General features: G+C 32.6%; 4 protein-coding genes across 19 annotated transcripts; 3 read left to right on the top strand and 1 right to left on the bottom strand.

The window, feature by feature from the left end:
* The first annotated feature begins 1,603 nt into the window (after positions 1–1,603).
* On the top strand, positions 1,604–6,703 carry LOC8262735 (RNA pseudouridine synthase 3, mitochondrial). Of its 10 annotated transcripts, none has more exons than XR_001535764.2 (12): positions 1,604–1,760; positions 2,020–2,158; positions 2,471–2,780; positions 2,864–2,929; positions 3,057–3,215; positions 3,384–3,431; positions 3,522–3,602; positions 3,788–3,904; positions 4,028–4,129; positions 4,256–4,414; positions 4,816–5,577; positions 6,355–6,703. XR_001535764.2 is itself a non-coding variant. In XM_025158712.2 (11 exons), exons 3-11 carry the CDS (start codon positions 2,481–2,483, stop codon positions 5,188–5,190), a joined length of 1,407 nt encoding a protein of 468 aa, XP_025014480.2. In that variant the 5' UTR covers positions 1,604–1,760; positions 2,020–2,158; positions 2,478–2,480; the 3' UTR covers positions 5,191–6,703. The 10 variants fall into 10 exon arrangements, 7 of the variants coding, with proteins under 7 accessions (XP_025014480.2, XP_015579436.2, XP_002526838.2 ...); XR_001535763.2 differs by having other exon boundaries at positions 6,344–6,703; XR_001535762.2 differs by having other exon boundaries at positions 6,316–6,703.
* A 3,404-nt stretch (positions 6,704–10,107) lies between these two features.
* LOC8262736 (leucine-rich repeat receptor-like tyrosine-protein kinase PXC3) lies at positions 10,108–14,176 on the top strand. 3 transcript variants are annotated; one of them, XM_015723949.3, is made up of 3 exons: positions 10,108–12,510; positions 12,637–13,443; positions 13,605–14,176. In XM_015723949.3, exons 1-3 carry the CDS (start codon positions 10,887–10,889, stop codon positions 13,910–13,912), a joined length of 2,739 nt encoding a protein of 912 aa, XP_015579435.1. In that variant the 5' UTR covers positions 10,108–10,886; the 3' UTR covers positions 13,913–14,176. The 3 variants fall into 3 exon arrangements, with proteins under 3 accessions (XP_015579435.1, XP_015579434.1, XP_002526839.1); XM_015723948.3 differs by having other exon boundaries at positions 12,595–13,443; XM_002526793.4 differs by having other exon boundaries at positions 10,108–13,443.
* Positions 14,177–14,627: 451 nt separating this feature from the next.
* LOC8262738 (dihydrolipoyllysine-residue acetyltransferase component 5 of pyruvate dehydrogenase complex, chloroplastic) lies at positions 14,628–17,872 on the bottom strand. The gene is made up of 6 exons (XM_002526795.4): positions 16,803–17,872; positions 16,281–16,472; positions 16,109–16,196; positions 15,341–15,411; positions 15,128–15,211; positions 14,628–15,028 (listed from the first exon to the last, which is right to left on the bottom strand). Exons 1-6 carry the CDS (start codon positions 17,682–17,684, stop codon positions 14,924–14,926), a joined length of 1,422 nt encoding a protein of 473 aa, XP_002526841.1. The 5' UTR covers positions 17,685–17,872; the 3' UTR covers positions 14,628–14,923.
* Positions 17,873–18,440: 568 nt separating this feature from the next.
* Positions 18,441–22,935, top strand: LOC8262739 (DNA polymerase I). Of its 5 annotated transcripts, XM_015723959.3 has the most exons (8): positions 18,445–19,038; positions 19,478–19,678; positions 19,980–20,214; positions 20,749–20,971; positions 21,244–21,383; positions 21,608–21,702; positions 22,412–22,624; positions 22,728–22,935. In XM_015723959.3, the coding sequence occupies exons 1-6, from the start codon at positions 18,631–18,633 to the stop codon at positions 21,640–21,642; spliced, it is 1,242 nt and encodes a 413-aa protein (XP_015579445.1). In that variant the 5' UTR covers positions 18,445–18,630; the 3' UTR covers positions 21,643–21,702; positions 22,412–22,624; positions 22,728–22,935. The 5 variants fall into 5 exon arrangements, with proteins under 5 accessions (XP_015579447.1, XP_048227322.1, XP_015579445.1 ...); XM_048371364.1 differs by having other exon boundaries at positions 22,412–22,935; XM_015723960.3 differs by having other exon boundaries at positions 18,447–19,038; positions 21,244–21,398; positions 22,412–22,935.
* The last annotated feature ends 382 nt before the right edge of the window (positions 22,936–23,317 follow it).

The following is a 23,317-nucleotide window of genomic DNA, read 5'->3' as shown; positions in this document are numbered from 1 at the left end:
GCCTATAAAACCTAAATTTTAATGAATTGTCAACTATATAATAAAAGGTAATAATTATAGCTAATATCTATAATGTATTGTTGGCTATATATATATAAATATTTTTTTAAGATTTAATTTTTTTTAATGTGTATTTAATTTTTAATATATAAAATTTTATTTTAATATGTATACTTATTTTGACACATAAAATTTAAATTTATATATAATTTTATATTTTTTATTAGTTTATTGATTAATAAGTTATATTTCTAATTTAAAATTTATTTCAATTTTAAGAAATAATATATTAATAATAAATTAATTTTTTAATTAAATAATAATTTTAATTTTTATATATTATATTCACTAATAAATTAGATTTTAATTATATAATTTTTATTTAAAAAATAACAAATCAATTATATTGATAGTATTAATTTATATAATATTAAAATTAATAAATAAATTTTTTGATAATAATTTTTATATTATTATACTAATAAAATTTTAGAAATTAAAAATATTTAAAGATAATAGTAAGTTTGTTATTATTTTTTAAAATATTATAAATTAATATTTAAATATTAAAAATATATAAAAATATATTTATTAATTTAAATTTTATAATTAAAATAATAATAATAATCATATAATGAATGGACAAATAATTAATTTATTTTAATTTAAAAACTTATTTTTAGCATTCTGAGGAGCGACTGAAGAATTGGTCCATGCTCGTTAAGAGCAGTATTGTTGGAAATAAAGTAGAACAAACTTGATAGTGACACATACTTAAATTTTTTTTTAATAAACATATTTAATTTATTAGTTATTTTTAATAAAATTAATTATATATTAATATGTGATTTTATTTAGATAGTGTTTTAATTAATTAATTTTAGTTATAAAAATAACTAGTATATATATTATTTTTAATAAATAATATTATATATTTTTGTATAATTATTTTTAAAAAATTATTAAATTATCATTTATTTTAGTATATTTTTATTAATATTAGAATTAATAAAAATAATATTATAGATTTCTGTATAATAATTTTAAATTCTTTTATTAAATTACTATATAATATAATATATTTTTACTTAGAGTTTATAATTTTTATTATTATATTAATATCTTATAAATATAACTGTTAGTAAATAATAATCAAATTATATAATATAGTTAATAAATTATGATTTGACATACAATAGCTACTATTTTTTAATTGCCACATTAGTATTGTCTAATAGTGTTATACGATTTAGTCATTATTTAGTAACGACCATATTCATATAAATAAGTTACAGATCCTAAAATAAAAATATGTTAAACTATAAAATTATATAATATATTTTTTTTATTTTCATCATAAATACATAATAAATTAAATTTATTTAAAAGTTCTCCATCGCGGTATTAAGAGCTGGGTAGAGTGAAATTGGAAAAAGGAAAATTATAAAAAAAAAAAATGAGACAAGTTTCAGCATTTCTATACGATTTTAATGTTATATATAGTAAAAGGGTGAGATTGTAAAAAAAAAAGGCACTATGGAGAAAATTTGAGAATAAACATACAGTTCAGGGGTTAAATTGGGCCTTGCCCTTTGTTCTTTTATAAAATGCAAGTCGTAAGACCTGCTATACGCTGCGTTTTGATGTTCCTTACACTGGGCAGCGGCCACCCTCTTCTTCTTCTCTCTCTGGCTCGCGCGCGCCTCTCAGTTGTTTTTACTCAATTTCTAATCTACTGATCGATTCTCAGATTGCTTAAGGTGTGTCCCTTTTTTGTTTTTCAATTATTATTTAATAATAAACTTAGCTTAATTATTATATATATATAATTTTTTTTTTCACTCGCTTTGATATGCCACAATTAGCAGTGGATATGCTTTTTAACATTGTTAGTGCAAATAAGCCATGGTTTTAATCTACAATACACTTGAAATCTCAGTCTTCTTGGTTTCATATGTACACTGCTTATCCCATCTCAGTTATGTGGTGTATTAGATTATAACGACTTTAGTTTACTAGTTTGTATTTTCAGGGACAGGGAGAGTGTGCTTGCGGGTTTTTTCAGGCAGCGATAAACTGGTGTATGTGACGGTGGTGGAGGGAGGGGCCTTGGTCGAGAATTAAGTGGTAGCTGCAGTTGCCAAACCATGATTTCAAGGCAGGATACAGGATAAATACTAATACACTAATTTTGGGTTTCTTTCTATTTGTTTTATCAATCACAAAGTTGATAGGGTTCGTAATTTGTGGTGTTTTAGTTTCAGGTAATTGATTTTGTGTACTAATATAAGAAATGTTTGCTTGATATTGCAACAATCTTTTTTTATTTTATTTTATTTTAATATGTCTTGTGATTTTATCATTACTGAAGTGATACACATTTAGCATAAGCAGATGTCTGTTTTATTTAATCTTAAGTAATTTGCAGCCCTCTAAGTGCTATTTCTCCTTTTGATCTTGCATCCTTAAGAGTGCAGAGAATGTGGAAGAATATATATTGCAGAAGGGTGGTATCTCAGGGTAGAAGTTACTCAAGAATAGCTCCTCCACCACCTGCCTATGCCAATCCAGTTATTAGAGTCTCCAACAATGTTGCTCATTTGGGCTCTCCTAAAGATGGACCCAAGCCACGCCAGCTCCTATCCTTGCCCCCATTCCCCGGCCTTCCTTTGCCTGGAAGGAATTCCATGGCATCTCATGTCACTGCCATTAGCTGGGTCAAGTATTACTTTGATGAAATCCTTGACTCTGCAATTCAGTCACATTTTAATAAGGGCCTTGTGAGTATAGAATTCTAACTCTCTCTCTCTCTCTCTGGATTAATAATGTTGATTTGCCTCTATACTATGTCTTTTTGTACTAGGTCCACATAGAGTGCCCAAATGGTAGTGGCTCAATAGAATATGGAGGCCAAATGTCTTTGAGAAAGGTGTGCTTTCATGCATAATCAATTATGCTAAGTATGCTACTCTGACTTTTGTTTCTTTTTTACTTCTCTGCATACTTCCATGATTCCATGTGATTTTTTAATTTTCTAAAGCACAGCTTGCCTACAGATTAAACACAATGACATCATGGAAGCAGGAGCAAGAGTTCATGTTGCTGTATCAGTAGCTGAGACTAGGATTTCCAAGAGGTTTGATACCATACCAAGCGGAACTTTATATCCAAATGCTGATGAGATTCAATATTTACAGAGGCTTGTCAAGTACAAAGTATGTCTTAATTTGACTTACTGTAGTTCTGTCCTGTTTTCTTCAATTAAAATGATGAATTAGTTTTAGGTTGATGATGCCATAAGCCAAATCTTCTTCTTGCTCTTCTTGTTAGTCTTTTATTCCACATATTTCCTTTTCTGTTACTGATTGTTTGTCCAATATTAGGATTCTGCTATAATTGTATTGAACAAGCCTCCAAGATTGCCAGTGAAGGTTTGAGTCTGTAGTCATTGCTTATACTCAGTTGTTGTCTTTGCAAATCTTACTGCCTGTTAATATATTTTTCTGTCATGATTTTATTAGGGTAATCTTCCACTTCACAATAGCATGGACGCATTGGCAGCTGCTGCTTTGTCTTATGATTATGATGAGGGCCCCAAGTTGGTAAGTGTTTTTCTGGCAACTGAGCTGTACTCATGCAGAGTTCTTCACGTTTCATTTTTGAAGTAGTTACCCAAACATGAAATTACTATTTTGAATCTCTCTCTCTGTTTTTAATATTGTTATTGCTATTTCTATAAATCTTCCAATTATGGATTAGTTCGTTCTCATACAAATACTTTCACCAGGTGCAGCGCCTTGACAGAGAGAGCAGCGGTCTCCTCTTAATGGGGCGGACAAAGGAAAGCATTGATCATCTTCAGTGGTTATTTAGCGACGTAAATAAATCAAACTCTCGGTGTAAGGTAATTATATTGTCTTTTATGAAACTTGTAAGCTGTTGATGCATCTTGTGTGATATTGTAGGAGAGATGGTTTAATGCTTCGACCTTTTTGTTTGGAGCTATAATACATGTTGGCAATTTTAGGCTTGGAATGATGCATGTAAAGCAACATATCAACGGTACTGGGCATTGGTTATAGGCTCTCCCAAGGAAAAAGAAGGCTTAATTCGAGCTCCTCTTTCAAAGGTTCTCTCTCTCTCTCTCTCTCTCTCTCTCTCTCTCTCTCTGTGTGTGTGTTTGTATAAGCAGAAAAAGGCATCTTTTTGGGACTTCTTGGAGGACGTATTTGTTTATTGTTGTTACTTATTTTAGGTGCTTCTTAATGATGGGAAGACCGAGAGAGTCGTCTTGGCTCAGCATTCAGGTTTGGAAGCTTCCCAAGAAGCTTTAACTGAGTATCGGGTGCTAGGTCCTAGAATAAATGGATGCTCATGGATTGAGCTACGTCCCCTTACAAGCCGAAAGCATCAGGTACTATGAAGTTATTTATCCCTATTTGATTTATTTGATACTGCTAAATGGAATGAAACGGAAGATAGATTGTTCATGTAATGGGCTAAGGGCAAATGATATCATGGCTTTTACAAGTAAAGGTGGAAATGGTGCTATGTCATTTGATGAAATGATGGATGGAAATGGGGTACATCTGTAATTCAATATTTACCAATGGGGAGAAAACAACTGTGATTGCAAAGTTGAGATGCGGGATCAATTCCCTTTAGCAGAAAAGCGGATGATGGGATCAGGATATCAAAAGAATAAATGAAACATGAGAGTATCTGTAGATTGAGTTTCTTCTAAATGTTGATTTAAGATGAAGCATGGTATGCATTTTAACCATATCTAATTTTGTCTGTTCAATATTTGTAAAGCTCAGGGTACATTGTGCTGAAGCTCTTGGGACTCCCATTGTTGGTGATTATAAATATGGTTGGTGTGTGCACCAGAGATGGAAGCAAATGCCTCGAGTTGATATAGAGCCATTTTCTGGGAAACCATACAAGTTGCGTAGGCCAGCAGGTCTAGATGTTCAGAAGGGAAGTGTCTTGTCAAAGGTCCCCTTGCTACATCTTCATTGTAGGGAATTTGTACTTCCTAACATTGCAAAATTCCTAGCTGTTTTAAATGAAAAGTCAGAGAACATTCACCCTGCACTTGATGCAAAGCCAGATCTTCTCCGCTTTGTGGCATCAATGCCAACCCACATGAAAATTAGTTGGAATCTCATGTCCTCCTATCTGGTGTAAGGATAACAAGTAGTTGGTTTTCTAGAGCTTGACTTATATACTGATTTAGGCTTTCTGATCACGTACATATCTTTGTTATTTTTTTTTGTCTGTGAATTTATGCTAGGAATTTCCATCCAATATTGTTTCAAAACACTATTTTTTGCGTCATCTTAAAAATGTGTTAGGGAATGTATTAGGTAATGTTCTTACCAGAAAACTGGCGCAATATATTCTACCTCAACAATGGGAAATAAAAACAAAATTACAGTTGTATGTGAAGGTGTTTCTGTTATCTGGCTCATTATTATATCCATTGCAAGATTGTAATTTCAGATGGCCTTCTTATCATACCCTGAGGTTACAAGATGAACCTGCCATGCCCTGAATTGAATGTACATATTTGCGGTAAGTGGTATTAGCCTTGTTTGTCTGTTTCAACTGTACCTGTCATATTGTGAGAATTGTTTCTGGGATAACTTCATTGTGGTCTTTGAAATCATCATTGAGATTTAACAGTCAATTTGAATTTGTGTTGATAATATCACATGGGAAGATTTTTCTTTTTAAAATCTTTTTTTGTTCGTTTGCTGACTAAATTTTCCAAGTCATGCTTAATTGTAGACTTGGATTGAATTATAGTTGACTAAAGACACCAAAAACCAAGCTGAAGTTTTGTTTATTGCAATCTAGCAACGGTGACCTTATGAAGTACAAATTAAACATGACTTATATCTTTATGTGAAAAATGGATGTTTAGCTACTGAATTTAAAGTCAGTGATAGGTTCAATGACCTTGGATGAAACTAAGCCAATAATTTTCTTGGAAATATTTCTTAGGGATTAAAGAAAAGATGTAGGTTTTATCAGGTGTATTTTGTTGAAGGATTTTTTGTTGCTCTGTGTTTCTTCAATATTTCAGAAAATATTAATCTAATGACAAAACAAGTAATTTGTTTGATTCCCTTCACTTTCTATTTTATGTTCTCCTTATATGAAATTTGAAGGCTATTTAGGGATTTGTATTGTAACCTGTGAAAACATATGACAAACGTCTGCAGGTGATTAGGGTTGTCCATATATGTATGCTAATGTTAATTTTTATTGTGGCAAGGTTTTTCACTTGTATGCAATGTTATTGGTCAGGGTCCCTTCACTTGTCTTCACTTCACAGTTCTCTTGCAGCAACCAGCTTCTGATCTTGTACAAACTGAAGCAGTGTCCAATGCTGCTGGCTTAGCAACTGTATGTATTATCGAATCACTCTACACATTTGGATGTCACATAAGCACTTTCCACAGCGTCGACGAAACGCCGGGGCCTCCATTTTCTTCGGATGTTGAAGAGACAGAATAATTCAAGGAGAGACAGAGACATTGGAGCTTTATACTTCCGGATATGTTCCAAGTGAATCAAAGAAATTATTGGCTTGCAATCCTGAGTAAGTCTTATTTACTTCTGGAAAGGATGTTCAGATGATCACATTAATGTTATATTGCTAATGTGAAATTTTATGGACTTTGCAACTTTTAAACTTTTGGTGACCAAATAATTAAAGGAAAAAAGAAGGAAAAGAAATAAACGCAAGTGTAAAGGACAATTTGGCGATGACTCCCTGTCTTTGGGTTAGAAACCCATGCAAAGTCGCCATTGACCAAAAATCTTTATATATATTATATGAATATAAATAAAAGTAATAATAATAAGAGAGAATTCATAGTTTCCATTTTCCATTGCAATAATTAAGGGAAATAACATTGTAAAATCGCTCATGTTAAGGGGATTTTTAAGTTTAAATTATGGTAAACAGTAAATAAGAAATTTATCATAATTTTTATAATTTGAATAAAAAAATTTGATCATAGTTGTTAGAGATACTAATAGGATTGGAATACATAATTTATATGTTAATATAGTTAGTAAAATCATAATTAGCTTGATTAAGGGATTCTGATTATGTTTCTATTTGCTTTTAGAGCATATATTATCTTTTATAAATAGAGGCTTTTTCCTTTATACTAAATATACAGTTTCAGTGATATATTCATTTCCCAGTATGATTAGTATGTTAGCATAATTTCTGAAATTATAATTAATTAGATTGTGGGATTTTGATTATTCTTATTTATGAATAATTTTTTAAAATGTTTTATGGATTTAATCCTTTGTACTAAACACACAATATCAATAACATAATATGTTTTATAACATTTAAACAAAATCCATGTAAATATATATATTTGCAAAAAAAAAAAAAAAAAAAAAAATTTCATATAAAAGGTGAGCATTACTAACCTTTCTTAAGTTCCTAAATTCTTAATATATAATAGGAATCATTTTATCAATATTTTGGTGAACTCTGTTTTGAGAGGACAAATTTTATATTTAATTATATTAGATTAGCCTAATTTACTTGTATTTAAAAGTTTCATATTTATATGTGTGCACTTAAAATAATTTTTTTTTTAATTTTCATGCACTTAAAAGAGACAAAGTTTGTGGTGGCATTTTCATAAATTTATTTGAGGATTGGATTAAATAATAAACAAATACTAATTAGTGTATTCCCCACCCTCATTTATTTTATTAATTTTCTACTTTTGTGGGCCAATTTCATAAATTCACCAAGACTTTCGTTCCTTTCATAAAAAATAATTTCTTCCAGAAAATATTTTTTTTAGAAAATAATTTATTTTTCTTATGTTTAGTTATAATCCTAAAAATTATTAAGAAAAATTGGAAATGAAAGTAAAGATGTGTTATTTCCAAAAAGTGAAAAATTATATTTTTATTTCTGAAATAGGAAGTTATTTTTTTTAGAGATATAAAATTTTTCTGTGGACTAAAATGAAATTTTTAACTTAACTTTTAAACATTCTAGATACCGAAAAATTAGAAGATATTTATTTGGCAAATATATTTCATAAAATAACGGAGCCTAAGACTTGAAAGAAGACAATTTTTCTTTAGAATAAGTACATAAAAATATTCTGTGATTTTATTATTTTAGAAATTTTAGTATGTAATTTTTTCAGACAAAAAGATGTATATGGTTATAAATTGTAACAAAAAAATATTTCACTGTTAGAAAGTCTCGATTTGTAAAAATTTAATAATTTTTACTTCGATTAGTCATCATTATTATTTTTTTTATTTGATAATATGAATTTAGTGTTTAACAACTCGAAACGTCATTATTTGATCGTTAAATCAATATCACTAAATTAACTATTTATTAAATTGTAATTTAACGATCAAATATTAGATATAAGAGTTGTTAAGCTTTAAATTCACGTTTTCAAATACAGACAATATAATAATAATGACCGATCGATATAAAGGTGGCTGAACCATTGCAAATCGAGGCTTTTCAACAGTGAAATATTTTTTTTTGTAACGATTTATAATCACATATCTCTTTTTATCTAAAAAAATAATATATTGAAAATTATAAAATAATAAAACTATTTAATAATTTTATATAATTTGTTTTTTAAAAAATTGAAAAATAAAAGTGGTTGGTCATTTATTTAAACGCGTAGTTTTGGGGTAGGCTGCTCTCACCATTCAACTGGGGCCCACCAAATGGTCCCACCCCAAAGACTTGGAGCCATTATTTTCCACATGGAAAAACCAATCCACTTTGTATAAAAACAAGAAAACAAAAAGAAACCCATCCACTTAGTAAAAAGTTAATGTGTTTAAGCTAAGCATGACTTAGCTTCCACTAATTCTAACAAAAACAAACTCAAATCCAATTTACTAAATAATCCTTTTTCCCTATTAGGCTTCATTTATTTTTCATAAATAATTAATAGATAATATATATGTTAGGGTTATCGTGCATTCTGAAATTATAAATTTATTTTTTAATTATAAAGATTTTAATTATTATTATTTTAAGTATTTATTAGTTTTCTATGTAATTTAAATTGTTGGTAAATCTATATATAAATTTTAATTATTTATACAAATTAAAATTATATAAATAAATTTTATAATTTATTAAATATCACTAATTAAATTTTAAAATAAATAAATTTTTTAGTAAAATAATAATAACGAAGTACTATATATAATTGGCTAATTTAATATTTAATTTTATTAATAAATTATTAAAATTAAAATAATATCAATTTCATAGATTTATATAGTATTATAGACCCATAATACATTATAAATAACTTATCATCTAGAATTTAAGGGAAACAATTATCCAAAGTTAATATTATTGTTTAATATTATTAGTTATTGTTTTAACTTATATAGAGAGTGTTAGCTTTTTTCCAGAATCTAACAAGGAAAATTGTTTCACAAACAAAAATTTATATATTATTTAACTATTTATACATCTCAATTAATATATTTTTTATATATGTGAAGTTTACTCATTTGCATAATTATAAATTTATCCTGAAATATTTTTTAAATAATCTAATTATAACTAATCCAAACGATTGAATTGATATTGAATATTTAAAAGTGATTTGATTGAGGAATTTTAAATAAAGAACTTTACGAAATTTATTAAGTTTATTTAGATTTATTATTTGATAAGTAAAATAAAATAATAGAGTTAGATTTCTATAAAAAGAATGATTTAAATTTATAAATTTTATAAATTTCTCTCATCTTCTAAAATTTTTATTTTTAGAGATTTTAATTTTTCATTTGAGAATTGGAAATTTTTAGAATCTATCTCTTTCAAAAAAATGATAAATTATTATAATAATTTTTTATTAAAATATCTTTTCTAATAAAAATTTATATAATTAAAATTATTTTCAATTTTAAATATCACTCTATTATTTTAATGCTTAATCCAAACTATAAATTTTTTTACATTTAATAATATTTCAAATTCATAAATCTGAAATTAATAAAATTTAACTAAATTTATAAATTCTAAAATCATTCAATCCAAACCCCTTGTCACGGTAAATACGAAGTAATGGTAAAATGGAGGGAAGTAAACTTGACTAAAGCACCCACAGAAAGAAAATCAAAAGAACAGGAAAAAAGATTTTCCAGGAAAAACACTTTCCCATGCTTTTCCAGGTCAGAATTTCGAGGAAAGACCAATTTATGTTACTGTAATGCTTTGTGTCCCATTTCCCAAGTTTCCATAATTCCATAGTCAATATGACAAGTTCAAAGCAATCCAAAAGGAAAAAGAAAAAAAGAAAGAAGAAAAAAGAATTAATAACAAAGGGAAATAAGCCGAACCCCAAAACACACTAAACAAACACACAGAGCAGCAGAGAGAAGACTGAAACCACAAATGGAAATGGATTGATTGTCACTTGTTGTTTGTTGTCAGTAAAGTCCCAGTCTTTGCAAGAAGTATCAGTCCAGTCAACTCCACATATTTGATCCAACACGCCATACAAGAATTTTTTCTTTGCTGTTGTTGTTGTTGTTTTTTCTTTTCTTTGTTCCACCATTATACCACATTGCCTCAATTTCCTCAACAATCTTTTTTTTAATTATTTATTATCTCTCCATCTCTCTCTCTGTCCAAATCTATCACTCTGTAGCCTTTTCTTATTCTTGATTCTTGATTCTTGATTCTGCTATTCCCTTCTTCTTGTCTCCTCCTCTCCACCTGAACAACTAAACTCAGAACCCAGTCTATAAGCTTTGTGTCATATATAGATTTTTGTATTGCTTACTTCCTAGAGAGAATAGAAAAAGTGGTTAGTTCAAGCTATAAAAAAATGACAAGGTATGCGTGTGGCAATTCTTGTTTCTTCTCTTTCTCTATCTCTTCCTTGTTCTTGTTCTTGCTGTTTCCTTTTGGGTTTTCTTTATCCACAAATCAAACAAACACTATGATCACTCTTTCCAAGCTTCTTAAAAATAATACTGCTTCTTCGCCATGGGATGCTACTTCACAGCCTAACCCATGTTTATGGAAAGGGGTTACATGCAGTCTTGATGGTACGTCAGTAACTAGTCTTTCTCTATATGGGTTTGGTGTTTCTAGTTCTGGGTTTCTGATTAATGTTTGCAAGATTGAATCTTTGCAGTCCCTTGATCTCTCCAACAATCGTTTTAGCTCAATCCCAAGTGAGTTTATTAGTAGTTGTGGAGGGATCAATGGTCTAAAGAGGTTGAATTTTAGTAGAAATGGGTTGACTGGTGTTTTGCCTACTTTTGATGGTTTTGTCGGGTTAGAATCCTTGGACTTGTCTTTTAATTCACTGAGTGGTAGAGTTGATTTGCAATTAGATGGATTAAGTGCACTTAAAAGTTTAAATCTTAGTTTTAATAAATTTACTGGTTCTGTTCCTGTAAATCTTGGAAAATCCATGATGTTAGAGGAATTTATGCTTTCTGAGAATTTTTTCCAAGGTGAAATACCCCAGGAAATTTTCAGTTATAAGAACTTGAGCATGATTGATCTTGGTGCAAATAATCTTTTTGGGTCTATTCCAAATTCAATTGGAAATTTTACCAAGTTGCAGCTTTTGATTCTGTCTGCCAATAACTTGAGTGGAGAAATCCCCCCTTCCATTGCAAATATTCCAACTCTTTCCCGGTTTGCAGCAAATCAGAATGGGTTCTTCGGTAGAATTCCCAGTGGAATTACGAGATATCTTAGTTATTTAGATCTTAGTTATAATAAGTTAAATGGTTCTCTTCCATCAGACCTTTTGTCCCAGTCAAATTTGCTAACTGTGGATTTGTCTTATAATACGTTGGATGGTTTAATACCTGAAAATATATCTCAAAGCTTGGTCAGACTGAGATTGGGAAGCAACTTACTTCACGGGCAGATCCCGCGCTCATTCCCATCATTGCAGTTGACTTACTTGGAGCTGGATAACAATAGCTTGAATGGTGTGATACCTGCTGAGTTGGGTTCTTTGCAGAGTTTAGCATTGTTGAATTTGGCTCAGAATAATCTTAATGGTTCCTTGCCAGTACAATTAGGCAATATTAGCAAACTTCAGGTTTTGAAACTTCAACTCAACAAGTTTGATGGAGAAATCCCTCCATCCATCTCTCAATTACACAAGCTGTCAACTTTGAATATCAGTTGGAATTCACTTACTGGTCCGATACCCTTTTCGATTTCCAACTTGCAAGACCTTGCTCACTTGAACTTGCAAGGAAACAAGCTTAATGGTTCATTACCAGACAACATCAACAGCATGAGTTCTCTGTTAGAACTCCAACTTGGAGAAAATCAACTGGGTGGGAGGATTCCAATGATGCCAACAAAGTTGCAGATTGCTTTGAATCTCAGCAGCAACCTCTTTCAAGGGCCTATTCCGAACACTCTTTCCCAACTCAAGGATTTAGAAATTTTGGACCTCTCAAACAACAAATTCTCAGGTGAAATTCCAGATTTTCTTACCCAATTGCAATCCTTAACACAGTTAATACTCTCAAATAATCAGCTCTCTGGAATCATCCCAGAGTTCCAGACATGGGTTGCTTTGAATGCTAGTGGAAATGCAGGTCTTATTAATGCTACCAAACCAAACACTTCTGCGGAACTTGGAGAAAAGAGGAATTCAGCTGCTGTTGCAGTTATTCTTTCTGTTGTATCTGCTGTTCTTGCTGTTGGGGTGGTCGCAATTGTTGCTTTAACATTCTCCAGACGATTTCCCAAGGTTAACGATCAGCCATCGCAATCAGGGGAAGATCTTCCAGCCCCTCAGGTCATCCAAGGGAATTTGTTGACTGCAAATACAATCCACAGATCGAATATCAACTTCAGCAAAGCCATGGAAGCTGTTGCTGATCCACGGAACATAGTATTGAAAACCAGGTTTTCCACATACTATAAGGCCACCATGCCTTCTGGAGCAAGCTACTTTGTCAAGAAACTTAACTGGAGTGACAAGTTATTCCAATTAGGAAACCATGATAAATTTGATCAAGAGCTGAAAGTTTTAGGGAAGCTAAGCAATTCAAATGTCATGACCCCATTGGCATATGTGTTGACTGTTGATAGTGCTTATCTCTTCTATGAGCATGCTCAGAAGGGTACCCTTCTTGATGTTCTGCATGGTAAACTTGGACATGCTTTGGACTGGGCAAGCCGTTACAGTATAGCAGTTGGAGTGGCTCAGGGTCTTACTTTTCTACATGGATACACCTCTGGACCGATTCTCCTTCTTGATCTTTCAAGCAGAAACATTTTGCTGAAGTCCCTGAAGGAGCCTTTAGTTGGAGACATTGAACTCTACAAATTGATTGATCCCACAAAGAGCACAGGTAGCTTTTCGACTGTTGCTGGTTCTGTCGGCTATATCCCACCAGGTAAACATTTTTTTACCTTCTTATTCATATATTTAAGAGCACAGCTTTTCAGTTACTTGAGGCTTCCCACAGAATTGGATCATCCATAAATCTATTGAAATGTTTTTTTCCAAATGTGCATACTTCGATTGTGTGCTTGATGGATAATCAATACTTTGCAGAATATGCTTACACAATGCGAGTAACAATGGCGGGGAATGTATACAGCTTCGGGGTGGTTCTACTGGAACTACTAACAGGAAAGCCAGCAGTTAGTGAGGGAACTGAATTAGCGAAGTGGGTCTTAAGCAAGTCATCACAGCAGGATAGATGGGATCACATCCTTGATTTTAACATCAGCAGAACTTCACTGGCTGTCAGAGGCCAAATGCTTGCAATACTTAAAATTGCTCTCAGTTGTGTCAGTCTTTCGCCAGAAGCAAGGCCAAAGATGAAGAGTGTGCTGCGGATGATCCTCAATGCACGATGAAGCTAACCGATGTGAGACAAATCTGGATAGAAGTATGCATAACGTGAAACACATCAGTTCTGCTTATTTGATATCAATAGATAGTACAGAAGCCTCTAAATCTCCTCTATGTCTACACATAATACTGCAGCTGCTGGAAGCCAACTGCAAGTAATCTGTAATACACTTTCATAGATAATATGTAACCATGTGAAAATAGCAATAGAAATTTTGGATGTAATTTATCAATTGTTCTTCTTTTTATTATTATTTTTATTATTTTAATCATCTGTTAAAACCCCTGCATCATAAAATCCATCGATCCTGCTTCTGCTTAACGTTCTTCCAAATCTCATCTAGATTAACTCTTCCTTTTGGTTAAAGTGGTTTGCCCCTAGAATGGGAATTTAGGGCTATGGAGGCCATAGTTATTAGTTACTGCTGTTAAACCTTAAGCCTAAGTTCTAGTCCATTAATTCCTGAAGAATGTCTAATACCATTTACTGAATTCAGAAGAAACAGAAATAACAGAACCTAGGTTGGTACAGAATTTGACATCTTAAAATTCCTCCACCCATGGCTGCAGATGCTCCATATCTCCAGTCACATGAACAAAAGTGGCAACAATGTCAGCTAGCTAAAACCATTCAAATCTTTAACAATAGAGCTACAACATTGAAGATTAATTTCTTGCTTCTCATATGTGATGAGGAAGAAATGATCGATGAGACTATAATGAACCACAAAAAATTATGATTGGCAAGACAGTGAACAGCCAGTGTTTATGGCACCACTAAAGTACAAAAATTGTAATGTCTGGAGAACAAACAAGCACTGCTCTTCAAAATTCTACTCCTATTCTCTCTAGAACCTGAACAGAGCGACTCAGCTCCTCCGCTTTTCTGTGTGGGTTTCTTCCATAAATATCAAGCATTAGGAAAATGAGCTTTGCAAACATACAACAAAGTTAAACAAGTGTGTACTATAAAAAGCAAGGTTAAGTAAGGTTTCATTTGGTGACTTGAATGTGTTTTAGAAAGTAAGATCTTTGGGGTCCTCAATGATCTTTGCCAGGGTTTGCAAGAAGGAAGCCAGATCAGCGCCATAGATTACACGATGATCAGCTGTAACATTTACCTGCATTTTGCACATTTCCAGTGTAAGAATCATATTTAACACCAATCACATCTGTACCATACACAACCTTTCAAGAAAGATCACCAACATCCTTGTTACCTGCATCTGGTTCTTCATGCCTATGCGGCCATCCTTGGTACCCACAACAGTTGGTTGAGATGCACTAACAGCCATGATTGCTCCCTGCATCAATCCAAGTACAAATAAACTAATTAAAACTGAGCAGAAGAACAACAGCATCCACAAACTTTTACTATCCTCATCAAAGACCCAGTGGATTCATGCCTTTTAAATTTAGGAGAAAGCACTTACAGTTCCAGGTGGCAGAATGGCATCAAAGCGATCCACACCAAACATTCCAAGGTTAGAAAGTGTGAAGGTACCTGGCAAAAGAAAATGGGTAACAAGCATAAGAAAAATACACTATGCATATTTCATTAAGCATATTATTAATCCAATTGAATGTTGAACCAGCAACCATGGAACAGCCATAGTTATAAATATCAGAGAGAAGAAAGTTAAACAAAAAAAAAATTGCAGTAACAAGGGCTTAGTAGGGCCGTGAAAACTGTGAACTATAATTGACCTCATCTTTTAGAATTCTAGAAAAAGTAAAATGCATCTCAAGTATGGAAAACTACTATCACAACACTGTTAGAAGTGTTTCTTGACTGCGCTATCATCTTCTATTGATATTTTAAACCCATATGGAATCATGATTATGCTGCATGTTGGACTATGCAGACCCAATGCTCTTCTATTCCTTGTGAAGTACAGCTACAGGTTATACGATTTAAAGGATCAGAGTAAGACAAAGCTAAACCTAGAATCTGTGAGAATTATAAATCTGCCAATATTTCTGATGGGACTTGAGCCTTAGCCGTAAAAGAGTTACTATATACTACTAGCTAGCACCTGGCATTCACAATGCAAAGCAACAGTGTAGGCTTAAGAATCCATAATGCAAAACCTATAGTACCTAGACTATCATTGGGCCAATGTTACAGATTTATTTGTCAGGAAATTAAATAAAATCTCTAGCATACTTTAATAAGAAAGAATGCAAATGAATAATATTACCTGTATTATATTCATGAGGTTGCAGCTGCTTGGCCCGGGCCTTATCAACTAACTCCTTCCACTTTCTAGACAATGAATAAATGTCAACCTGAAAAATAATAGGAAAAACCACCTTACAACTCAGTGAACAATATATAAGGCTACAGAACGTGCAGAAAAAATTCACAAAAACCTTATCAGCATCTTGAAGAACCGGCGTTATCAACCCACCATCTATGGCCACAGCAACTGCGATGTTGATACTACTATTATATGTAAAGCTGTTACCATCTCTACAACTAGAGTTTACTACAGGATGCTTAACCAAAGCAAGGGCTGTAGCCTTCGCAAGTAAGGCTGTCATGGTCACTCCCTTAGACTTGATCTAATAACAAAAAAAGAAGAATGACATAAGAATGAATCATCGGATTTACAAATACAGTAAGAGAATCAATTAAAGACCTAGTTAATCTTCAGTTCTGAGCATTTTAATCGTTCTTCAGTAAAAAAATATGCCCATCGTATAAATAGCAATCACTTCCCTGAATTTATGTGAAGATTAGCATCAAAATGTTTATCAGTACAATGAGAAATAATTAAAAGGTCTGGACTTTTGTATCAATGAATCATAATTCTAAACTAAAGAACAAAAGGAACTCCAAATTATGCACACAAAAGCAAAGACACTAAAATCTTACTTAAGAAAGTTGATTACCTTCTTGTAAAGAGCATCAAGTGCATCAGTGGTAATAGTATAACCAACTCTGAAAGTAGGAACAGCCAAACTCTCCACCATATTCCTACTAACCGCACCTTGCATTGTAGTAAAAGGCACCACCTTTCCCAACTCAACCCCAGCCGACACAGTACTCACTGTCCCCACTTTGCTTGCAGCAGGTGCGACGTCGGCATCAGCATTAGCATTAGCAGCTATGGCAGCAGCTTCAACATCTTTAGCGACAATTCTACCCATTGGACCACTCCCCACAATTCTCCCCAACTCCACCTTTAAATCCTTAGCAAGCTTTTTAGCATAAGGCGACGCCACCACTCTCTTCCCTCCTTCAGACGCCGGATGCACAGCTGAACCCACAACCGCCGCCGCTGCCGCTGGTTTGGCAACTGCAGGGCCCACAGCAGCTTCAATTTTCGCAGGTTCTGGAGCAGCAGGAGCTATTGATGATGATTGAGAAGTTGATGGGGATGATGATGAGGCTTTGGATTTGGCTTGATCGATTTCATCTGGGGATTCAGCTAATAAAGCAATAGCAGAACCAACAGCAGCAACACCGCCTTCTTCGACCATGATGGCCGCTAAATAGCCATCGTAAAATGTCTCGACATCCATGTCAGCTTTATCTGATTCAACAACCACCACGCTTTCCCCTTTAGAGAGCTTGTCGCCTTCTGATTTAATCCAAGATACAATCTTTCCCTCTGTCATTGTGGAACTGAGTGCTGGCATGAAGATCTCTCGGATCTTTGCGTTGATATGGACACGGGTATTATGGGCATGGGAAATGTGAAATGAGGGATTGGAAGGGCGACGAAAAGACGCAGAGGACGGGACGAATGTGGTTTTCAGAAGCTGAGCCATTGACGGGGGAATTAGTAACCAGAAACAGAGAGAAAAAGAGAGAGGGAATTGAGTTTCGGTTTGTGGCTTTTCTGTGTTTGTGGGAAGAGTAGTTAAGGTTACAAGTAAGGAGTTGTTGCTCTTGGAAACATCGAAAGAGGGCGGAGGTCTCAACCAACTTACCGGTGTCAATGAGCGACAGTCATATAGTATATATATAGAGAGAGGATGAAGGTGCCGCTTTTCTTTTTGGCAAAATGCATATTTGCTCCTCAGATGTTTTTCGGTACAAATGAGTCCTTTTTATTTGGCTTTTGGTTTTAGAAATAAGAAATTAAAACTAAAGTATCCGTATCTTTTAGCACAGCCTGGTTAGCTGAACCATACTTGCTCCTAATTTTTGTACCATTCACAATAATATGCATGAGCTTTTGTCATATTTATTTTGCCTCTCAAGCAATAATTTGTAATTTTGTTATTGGGTCAGAAAATCAATTTTCTTTCATTTTTGTCAATAAAAATCTAAAATATGAATTTATTATTTAATTGAAAGATGCATGGCATCCAAAATTAAATTGAATAATGTCATTAAATATAATATTTTCTTTCTCACTTTCTTTTTGCAATATATAATTACTCATATAAAGATTTTTAGTACCAATCATTTTTCAATGTTTTCTAGTACACAGACAAGTCCATAAGAACATTTTTTTTAATTAATTTTTCAAGCTTATTATGTTAACATCTTTCTTTTTTTGAATTTTCTAAAAGATAAAACTGAAATCTTTTATAAAAAAAAAAATCCGAAATGAAAAGAAAGTTGCTCAAGTAAGAAACTTTTTTTTTTTGGTTATAATTTAGTTATTTTTGTTGTGGGTACATGTGATTCCACTACTTATCAGGAAATGTTGCAAAGATAAGACTGTGAGGGAATTATCAGCTGGCTCCTCTAAACTGCAAGTACCAAATGTTGAAGACGATTGAAGTTGCCATGCCCACCCACGTCCAGCCAAATCCTTCTCTATCTCCAAGCCCATGTCTTCCTATTTCAACTAGGAATCTGAGAAACAAGAAGAGGAAAACAAAAACAGCATACACATACAAAACATGGAAGATTACTGCTGTTTCTGCTTGTACTACTTCTTCTTCTTCTTCTTCTTCTTCTGGGCCGTTTAATCAGACAGTTGGTGGACAATTTCTATCTGGATGTGAAATCAGCAGAAGTGGTGAAGAGAGAAGTAGAAGAAAGAAAAGGGTATTTTTCTTGGACGTTAATCCACTTTGTTATGCTGGAAGCACACCCAGTTTACACTCTTTTGGTTACTGGATTTCTCTTTTCTTCTCTCAAGTCAGCCTTAGTGACCCTGTTATTGCTGTAAGCTCTCCCTGTTTCTCTCTTTAAATATTTGAGTTTCTTGGATTCAATACAGTTGGATTGCTCCATTTACTTATTGATGATCTTTGTTGTTGAAATTGTGGTTAATTGGCTTTAAAGTAACAATTTTGCTTCCTTTATCAGCATAGCTTCGTGATTTTTTTTATTCCTAGATTGAGTAGTGAAACCATGATATTGCTTGAAGATGTTTAAGCAACTTAAGGGCATTCAAAATATTTAATATGTTGATAGTAGACAAAATGTAATGTGTATTGGTTCTTTATTATGAATATTAATAAGTCGAACCATTTTTTTTAATGTGATGATGCTCATTATCATTTTGTGGTGTTTGCCTGATTATATGATTATTCGAGCTCTCTTTTTTCTCTTAAAATATCAAAAAAGTTTAGCTTAAAGATGGTTTGTGTTTTTTCTTTAGGTTCTTGATGGAGAAGGAGGTCATGAGCATAGAAGAAAGTTGTTGCCTTCATATAAAGCACATAGAAGAAAATTCTTAAGCCAATCATCAGCTTTTCAAAAATTCTCAAAGGGTCAATCATCAGCATTTAAAAGATCCTCAAAGGGTCATGTTACAAGGTCGGAAGTTGTCATGGATGTTCTTACAAAGTGCAATGTCCCAGTGGGTGATCTTTCTTTTACCTTATTTTTTGTTAACATGTCCCAGTAGGTGGTGATCTTTCTTTTACCTCATTCTTTGTTAAACTTTATTTTGAAGTTATATAATCTGATGCTTCTTCTTTTCATTTTAATTCTAAAATGTTCTGAAGTTTCAGGTAATTGTTTCCTTGAACCTTCTTTAATTTCATTTTTGGGAAGCTTGCCATGTTTTATTGATATTTCTAGCATAATGATCTAGTCATAACCTTTTATTTTTCCCTTTCGTAAAGTTAGTCTGGTTTTCAAAGATACAAGTCATGCAGGTTGTAAAAATAGAAGGTCATGAAGCAGATGATGTTGTGGCTACACTAGTAGAACAAGTTCTACAAAGAGGATACAAGGCGGTTGTTGCCTCTCCAGATAAAGATTTCAAGCAATTGGTTTCTGAAGATGTACAAATTGTTTTGCCTGTTACAGAGCTTAAAAGATGGTCCTTTTACACCATAAAGCACTACATTGCTCAATATAATTGTGACCCATGCTCTGATTTGAGTCTTAGTAAGTACAAGAAGATACTGTTATATATGTATGACATTATGCTAGTATTATATAATACAATGTACTTCTACATATGTGTACTGTTAACCAATATTGTGCAATGTCGTGTTACCAACCAAGTACAGAATATCAATTAAAAGAACAGGAAAGAAAAAAAAAAAAACCAATTAGTGTATCTTCGTTATAAAAGAAGATCCTCGAGAACTGCAAAGGGTACATGCTATTAGGTGATCCATATGTCCTGTTATTCATTTTATTTATTTATTTGTTTATTTCAAAGAAAGCAAACAATAATATTATCAATGCTAAGAAAGAAGTATAAGGAGCTTAAAAAGGTAAAGGAAAGACTTAACAACATAGAGGAAACAATCACTAGCTAAATTTGGAGGCGACATCCTTCTAAGTCTTAACACAAGTTACTTGACGTAATTCTTCAGCTGTTTTGGAAGATTCTCTTAGTTTTTCTTCATAGTCTCACGCTACATTGTATCTTAAATGTATGACAATTTCTCTGTTACATCTTTAATCATGCAGGATGTATCATGGGTGATGAGGTTGATGGTATTCCTGGGATACAAAGTGTGGCTCCTGGATTTGGTCGAAAGACTGCTCTAAAGCTTTTGAAAAAGCATGGTTCATTGGAAAATTTACTAAATGTAGCAGCAATAAGAACTGTGGGAAAACCATATGCACAAGATGCCCTCACAAAGCATGCTGACTATCTGCGAAGGAATTATGAGGTTCTGGCACTGAGGAGGTAACTTGTTGGCCATTTTTTCTACATGATTTTTTTTTTTTTCTTTTTTATCTTTATTCACTGATCAAGATATTATGCTTCCTGGTAGAACCTTCCCCACACAAACTTCTCTTGGTCCTCTGCCTTTATCTTTCAGTTTATTTAGTTGTTGATGTGGCACTCCTACCCCAACTTTTGCAAAGCAGAGAGCCTCATGCATTAGGGAAGCCCTTTTCTTTTTGTTTTTGTTTTTCTTTTCCCGGTTGTTAATTGTGGATGACCCTGTCATACAGGGATGTTGATGTTCATCTTCAAGAGGAATGGTTGGTCAACAGAGACAGATGCAGTGATTCCATAATTTTGTCCAACCTCTTTAAGGTGTTGGAAGAAAAGAAAATACACCATCACCAAAATAGATCTCATATTTCAAATGGTTAAGCCCCCAACAGTAAGCTTTGAAGTTCCCAATACAATGACTTGAAATAATACCATATATGTTTGCAGAGATTTCCTGTATTCATGTAGAGAAACTCCTGCACCCTTATTTTTGGTTTTGAACAATATTGATCGAAAATAAACTGTATCTTTTGAGGTTCTGCTGCTATAATCTGGTTGTTCATGAGATTCTTCTTCTTATGATATTACTTGTGGTTTCAGGCTCTTGCAGTCCCTCGGCAGAGGAGGGAGTTTAGCCATGCTAAGAGATGCTTTTCTACACTTGACCAGTATAGTATGGGCATAAAATTGCTAAGGTAAAATGGTTGGACTGGCATCATCTGCTGTATCTAGCACTACTTTGTTTGAAGGTGTATCTTACATGAAAATTAAGTGTACCTAAAAAAATATAGTTATAGAACTCAAGATATAGAGTCACAAGAACTATTATCTTTTTGTCCTGGTTATTTTACATTGCTGTATGCGTACATTGGTATAGTACTCGTACATTTCTAATATAGACATGAAAATTCATTAACAGTAGAAATGAATAGCCAGAAATTGCATAATGGAATCCAGAAAATCAAAGTGTGGATAGATTAACTAGATTTAACCTATAATTCCATTTCTTATTGGGATATCCAAATATTGACAATTTGTTCACGTACACCTTAAAAGTATTAAAGTTCTTAAATAATTTTAGTTAGTTTTAATATAACCATTGTTAATTTTATTGAATTTAACCTTTCATACTGTGCGTCAAACGGAAGAATCATGCATGCTAAAGCCAACATGATTGTCTAATTAGCAAGTAGACAGCCTACTCCATGGGATTCTACTGGTCTTCTTGCTTCGTAAGTTGAGAGTATAATGGTAGTATGTTCTTTATTTGAAAATTGGAGACAAAGGATACATAACAAAGATGATTATATAAATAAAAACAAAGTTGCTAGCAACATGTGTGTAATGCTAAAGAGGAAGTGTTTCTGTCACAAATCTGATTTCAGTTAGTTATAATGTTTCCAGATTGTGATGAACAGTGAACTGGGAAATGAAGAATTTAGCACTGTAGAGGGAAGACCACTACCTCTTTCAATGAGCTATTAAGCGCATAAGGAGAAGAAACTGGTTACTACATCTGAGGTTTCAGTACTCTGAATACATTGCAAGTTACAAGTTCCTGAAATTGGGTGCCTCCTCCCTGGAAATGAATGAATGGTTTTAGCTTCTTGGCTTGAGGTGAGGAACAACCATGTCTCAGGCACCATTTCTATCGTTAAAACTTAATATCTAAAGGATTAGAGCTGAGATGGGATCCACTCTCATGTAATTTTCATTGTAGACTATCTGTAGCAGCAATGGAGAGCCTAGACAGCATCAACCCAATCTCATATTATAATTTGCTAAACGGAATTGTAACTTTAAACACTCTGAATTAGTTCTTCGAGATGTGATTTGTAATGCTTATGAATCCAGTAAAAAGAGAGCAAAGAAAAAAAGCAAAAGGAAAAAAAAAAATAGAAAAAAACCACTCTTAATTATGGTATTAATGTTTGACTACTTTCATTGATGTTTTTTATTATATTTATCATCATATTATATCTTATATCATACTATCTTTTGGAATTCTTTCTAAACATTGGATGGAGTTTATATATCTAGAATGATTTTAACAAATAATACACACTAATTTATTAGAAAATAATTGAATTGAAGCTACAATATGGTCTTTATTTGTGAATTTTATAGTAATAGAAATAAAATAATGTAATATCTAAATAGAATTTATAATTCACGATTCTCTTACATAGCATGCTAAGATTATCTAATTATACAATACATAAATCTTAAAAATATATAATTTAAATTTAAAACGATAACTTCTTCGATAAACGAACACATTAAATATTTTTCTAACATAATAAATTATTG

This window comes from Ricinus communis, chromosome 2 (genome assembly GCF_019578655.1).
Source record: "Ricinus communis isolate WT05 ecotype wild-type chromosome 2, ASM1957865v1, whole genome shotgun sequence".
NCBI lineage: Eukaryota > Viridiplantae > Streptophyta > Magnoliopsida > Malpighiales > Euphorbiaceae > Ricinus > Ricinus communis.
The sequence above is the reverse complement of the archived record's forward strand: the minus strand, read 5'-3'. Positions and strand labels throughout refer to the sequence as shown.

Coding starts and splice junctions, on each gene's coding strand:
- LOC8262735 (XM_015723950.2), top strand. Junction 2,930..3,056: donor GCCAAATGTCTTTGAGAAAG/GTGTGCTTTCAT, acceptor GCTTGCCTACAG/ATTAAACACAATGACATCAT. Junction 4,415..4,815: donor TTACAAGCCGAAAGCATCAG/GTACTATGAAGT, acceptor ATATTTGTAAAG/CTCAGGGTACATTGTGCTGA.
- LOC8262736 (XM_002526793.4), top strand. CDS start 10,887: ATGACAAGGTATGCGTGTGGCAATTCTTGTTTCTTCTCTTTCTCTATC. Junction 13,444..13,604: donor TGTCGGCTATATCCCACCAG/GTAAACATTTTT, acceptor AATACTTTGCAG/AATATGCTTACACAATGCGA.
- LOC8262738 (XM_002526795.4), bottom strand. CDS start 17,684: ATGGCTCAGCTTCTGAAAACCACATTCGTCCCGTCCTCTGCGTCTTTT. Junction 15,412..16,108: donor ACCTCATGAATATAATACAG/GTAATATTATTC, acceptor TTCTTTTGCCAG/GTACCTTCACACTTTCTAAC. Junction 15,212..15,340: donor CCATTCTGCCACCTGGAACT/GTAAGTGCTTTC, acceptor GGATTGATGCAG/GGAGCAATCATGGCTGTTAG.
- LOC8262739 (XM_015723959.3), top strand. CDS start 18,631: ATGTTGAAGACGATTGAAGTTGCCATGCCCACCCACGTCCAGCCAAAT. Junction 19,679..19,979: donor TTACAAAGTGCAATGTCCCA/GTGGGTGATCTT, acceptor CAAGTCATGCAG/GTTGTAAAAATAGAAGGTCA. Junction 20,215..20,748: donor ATGCTCTGATTTGAGTCTTA/GTAAGTACAAGA, acceptor TTAATCATGCAG/GATGTATCATGGGTGATGAG.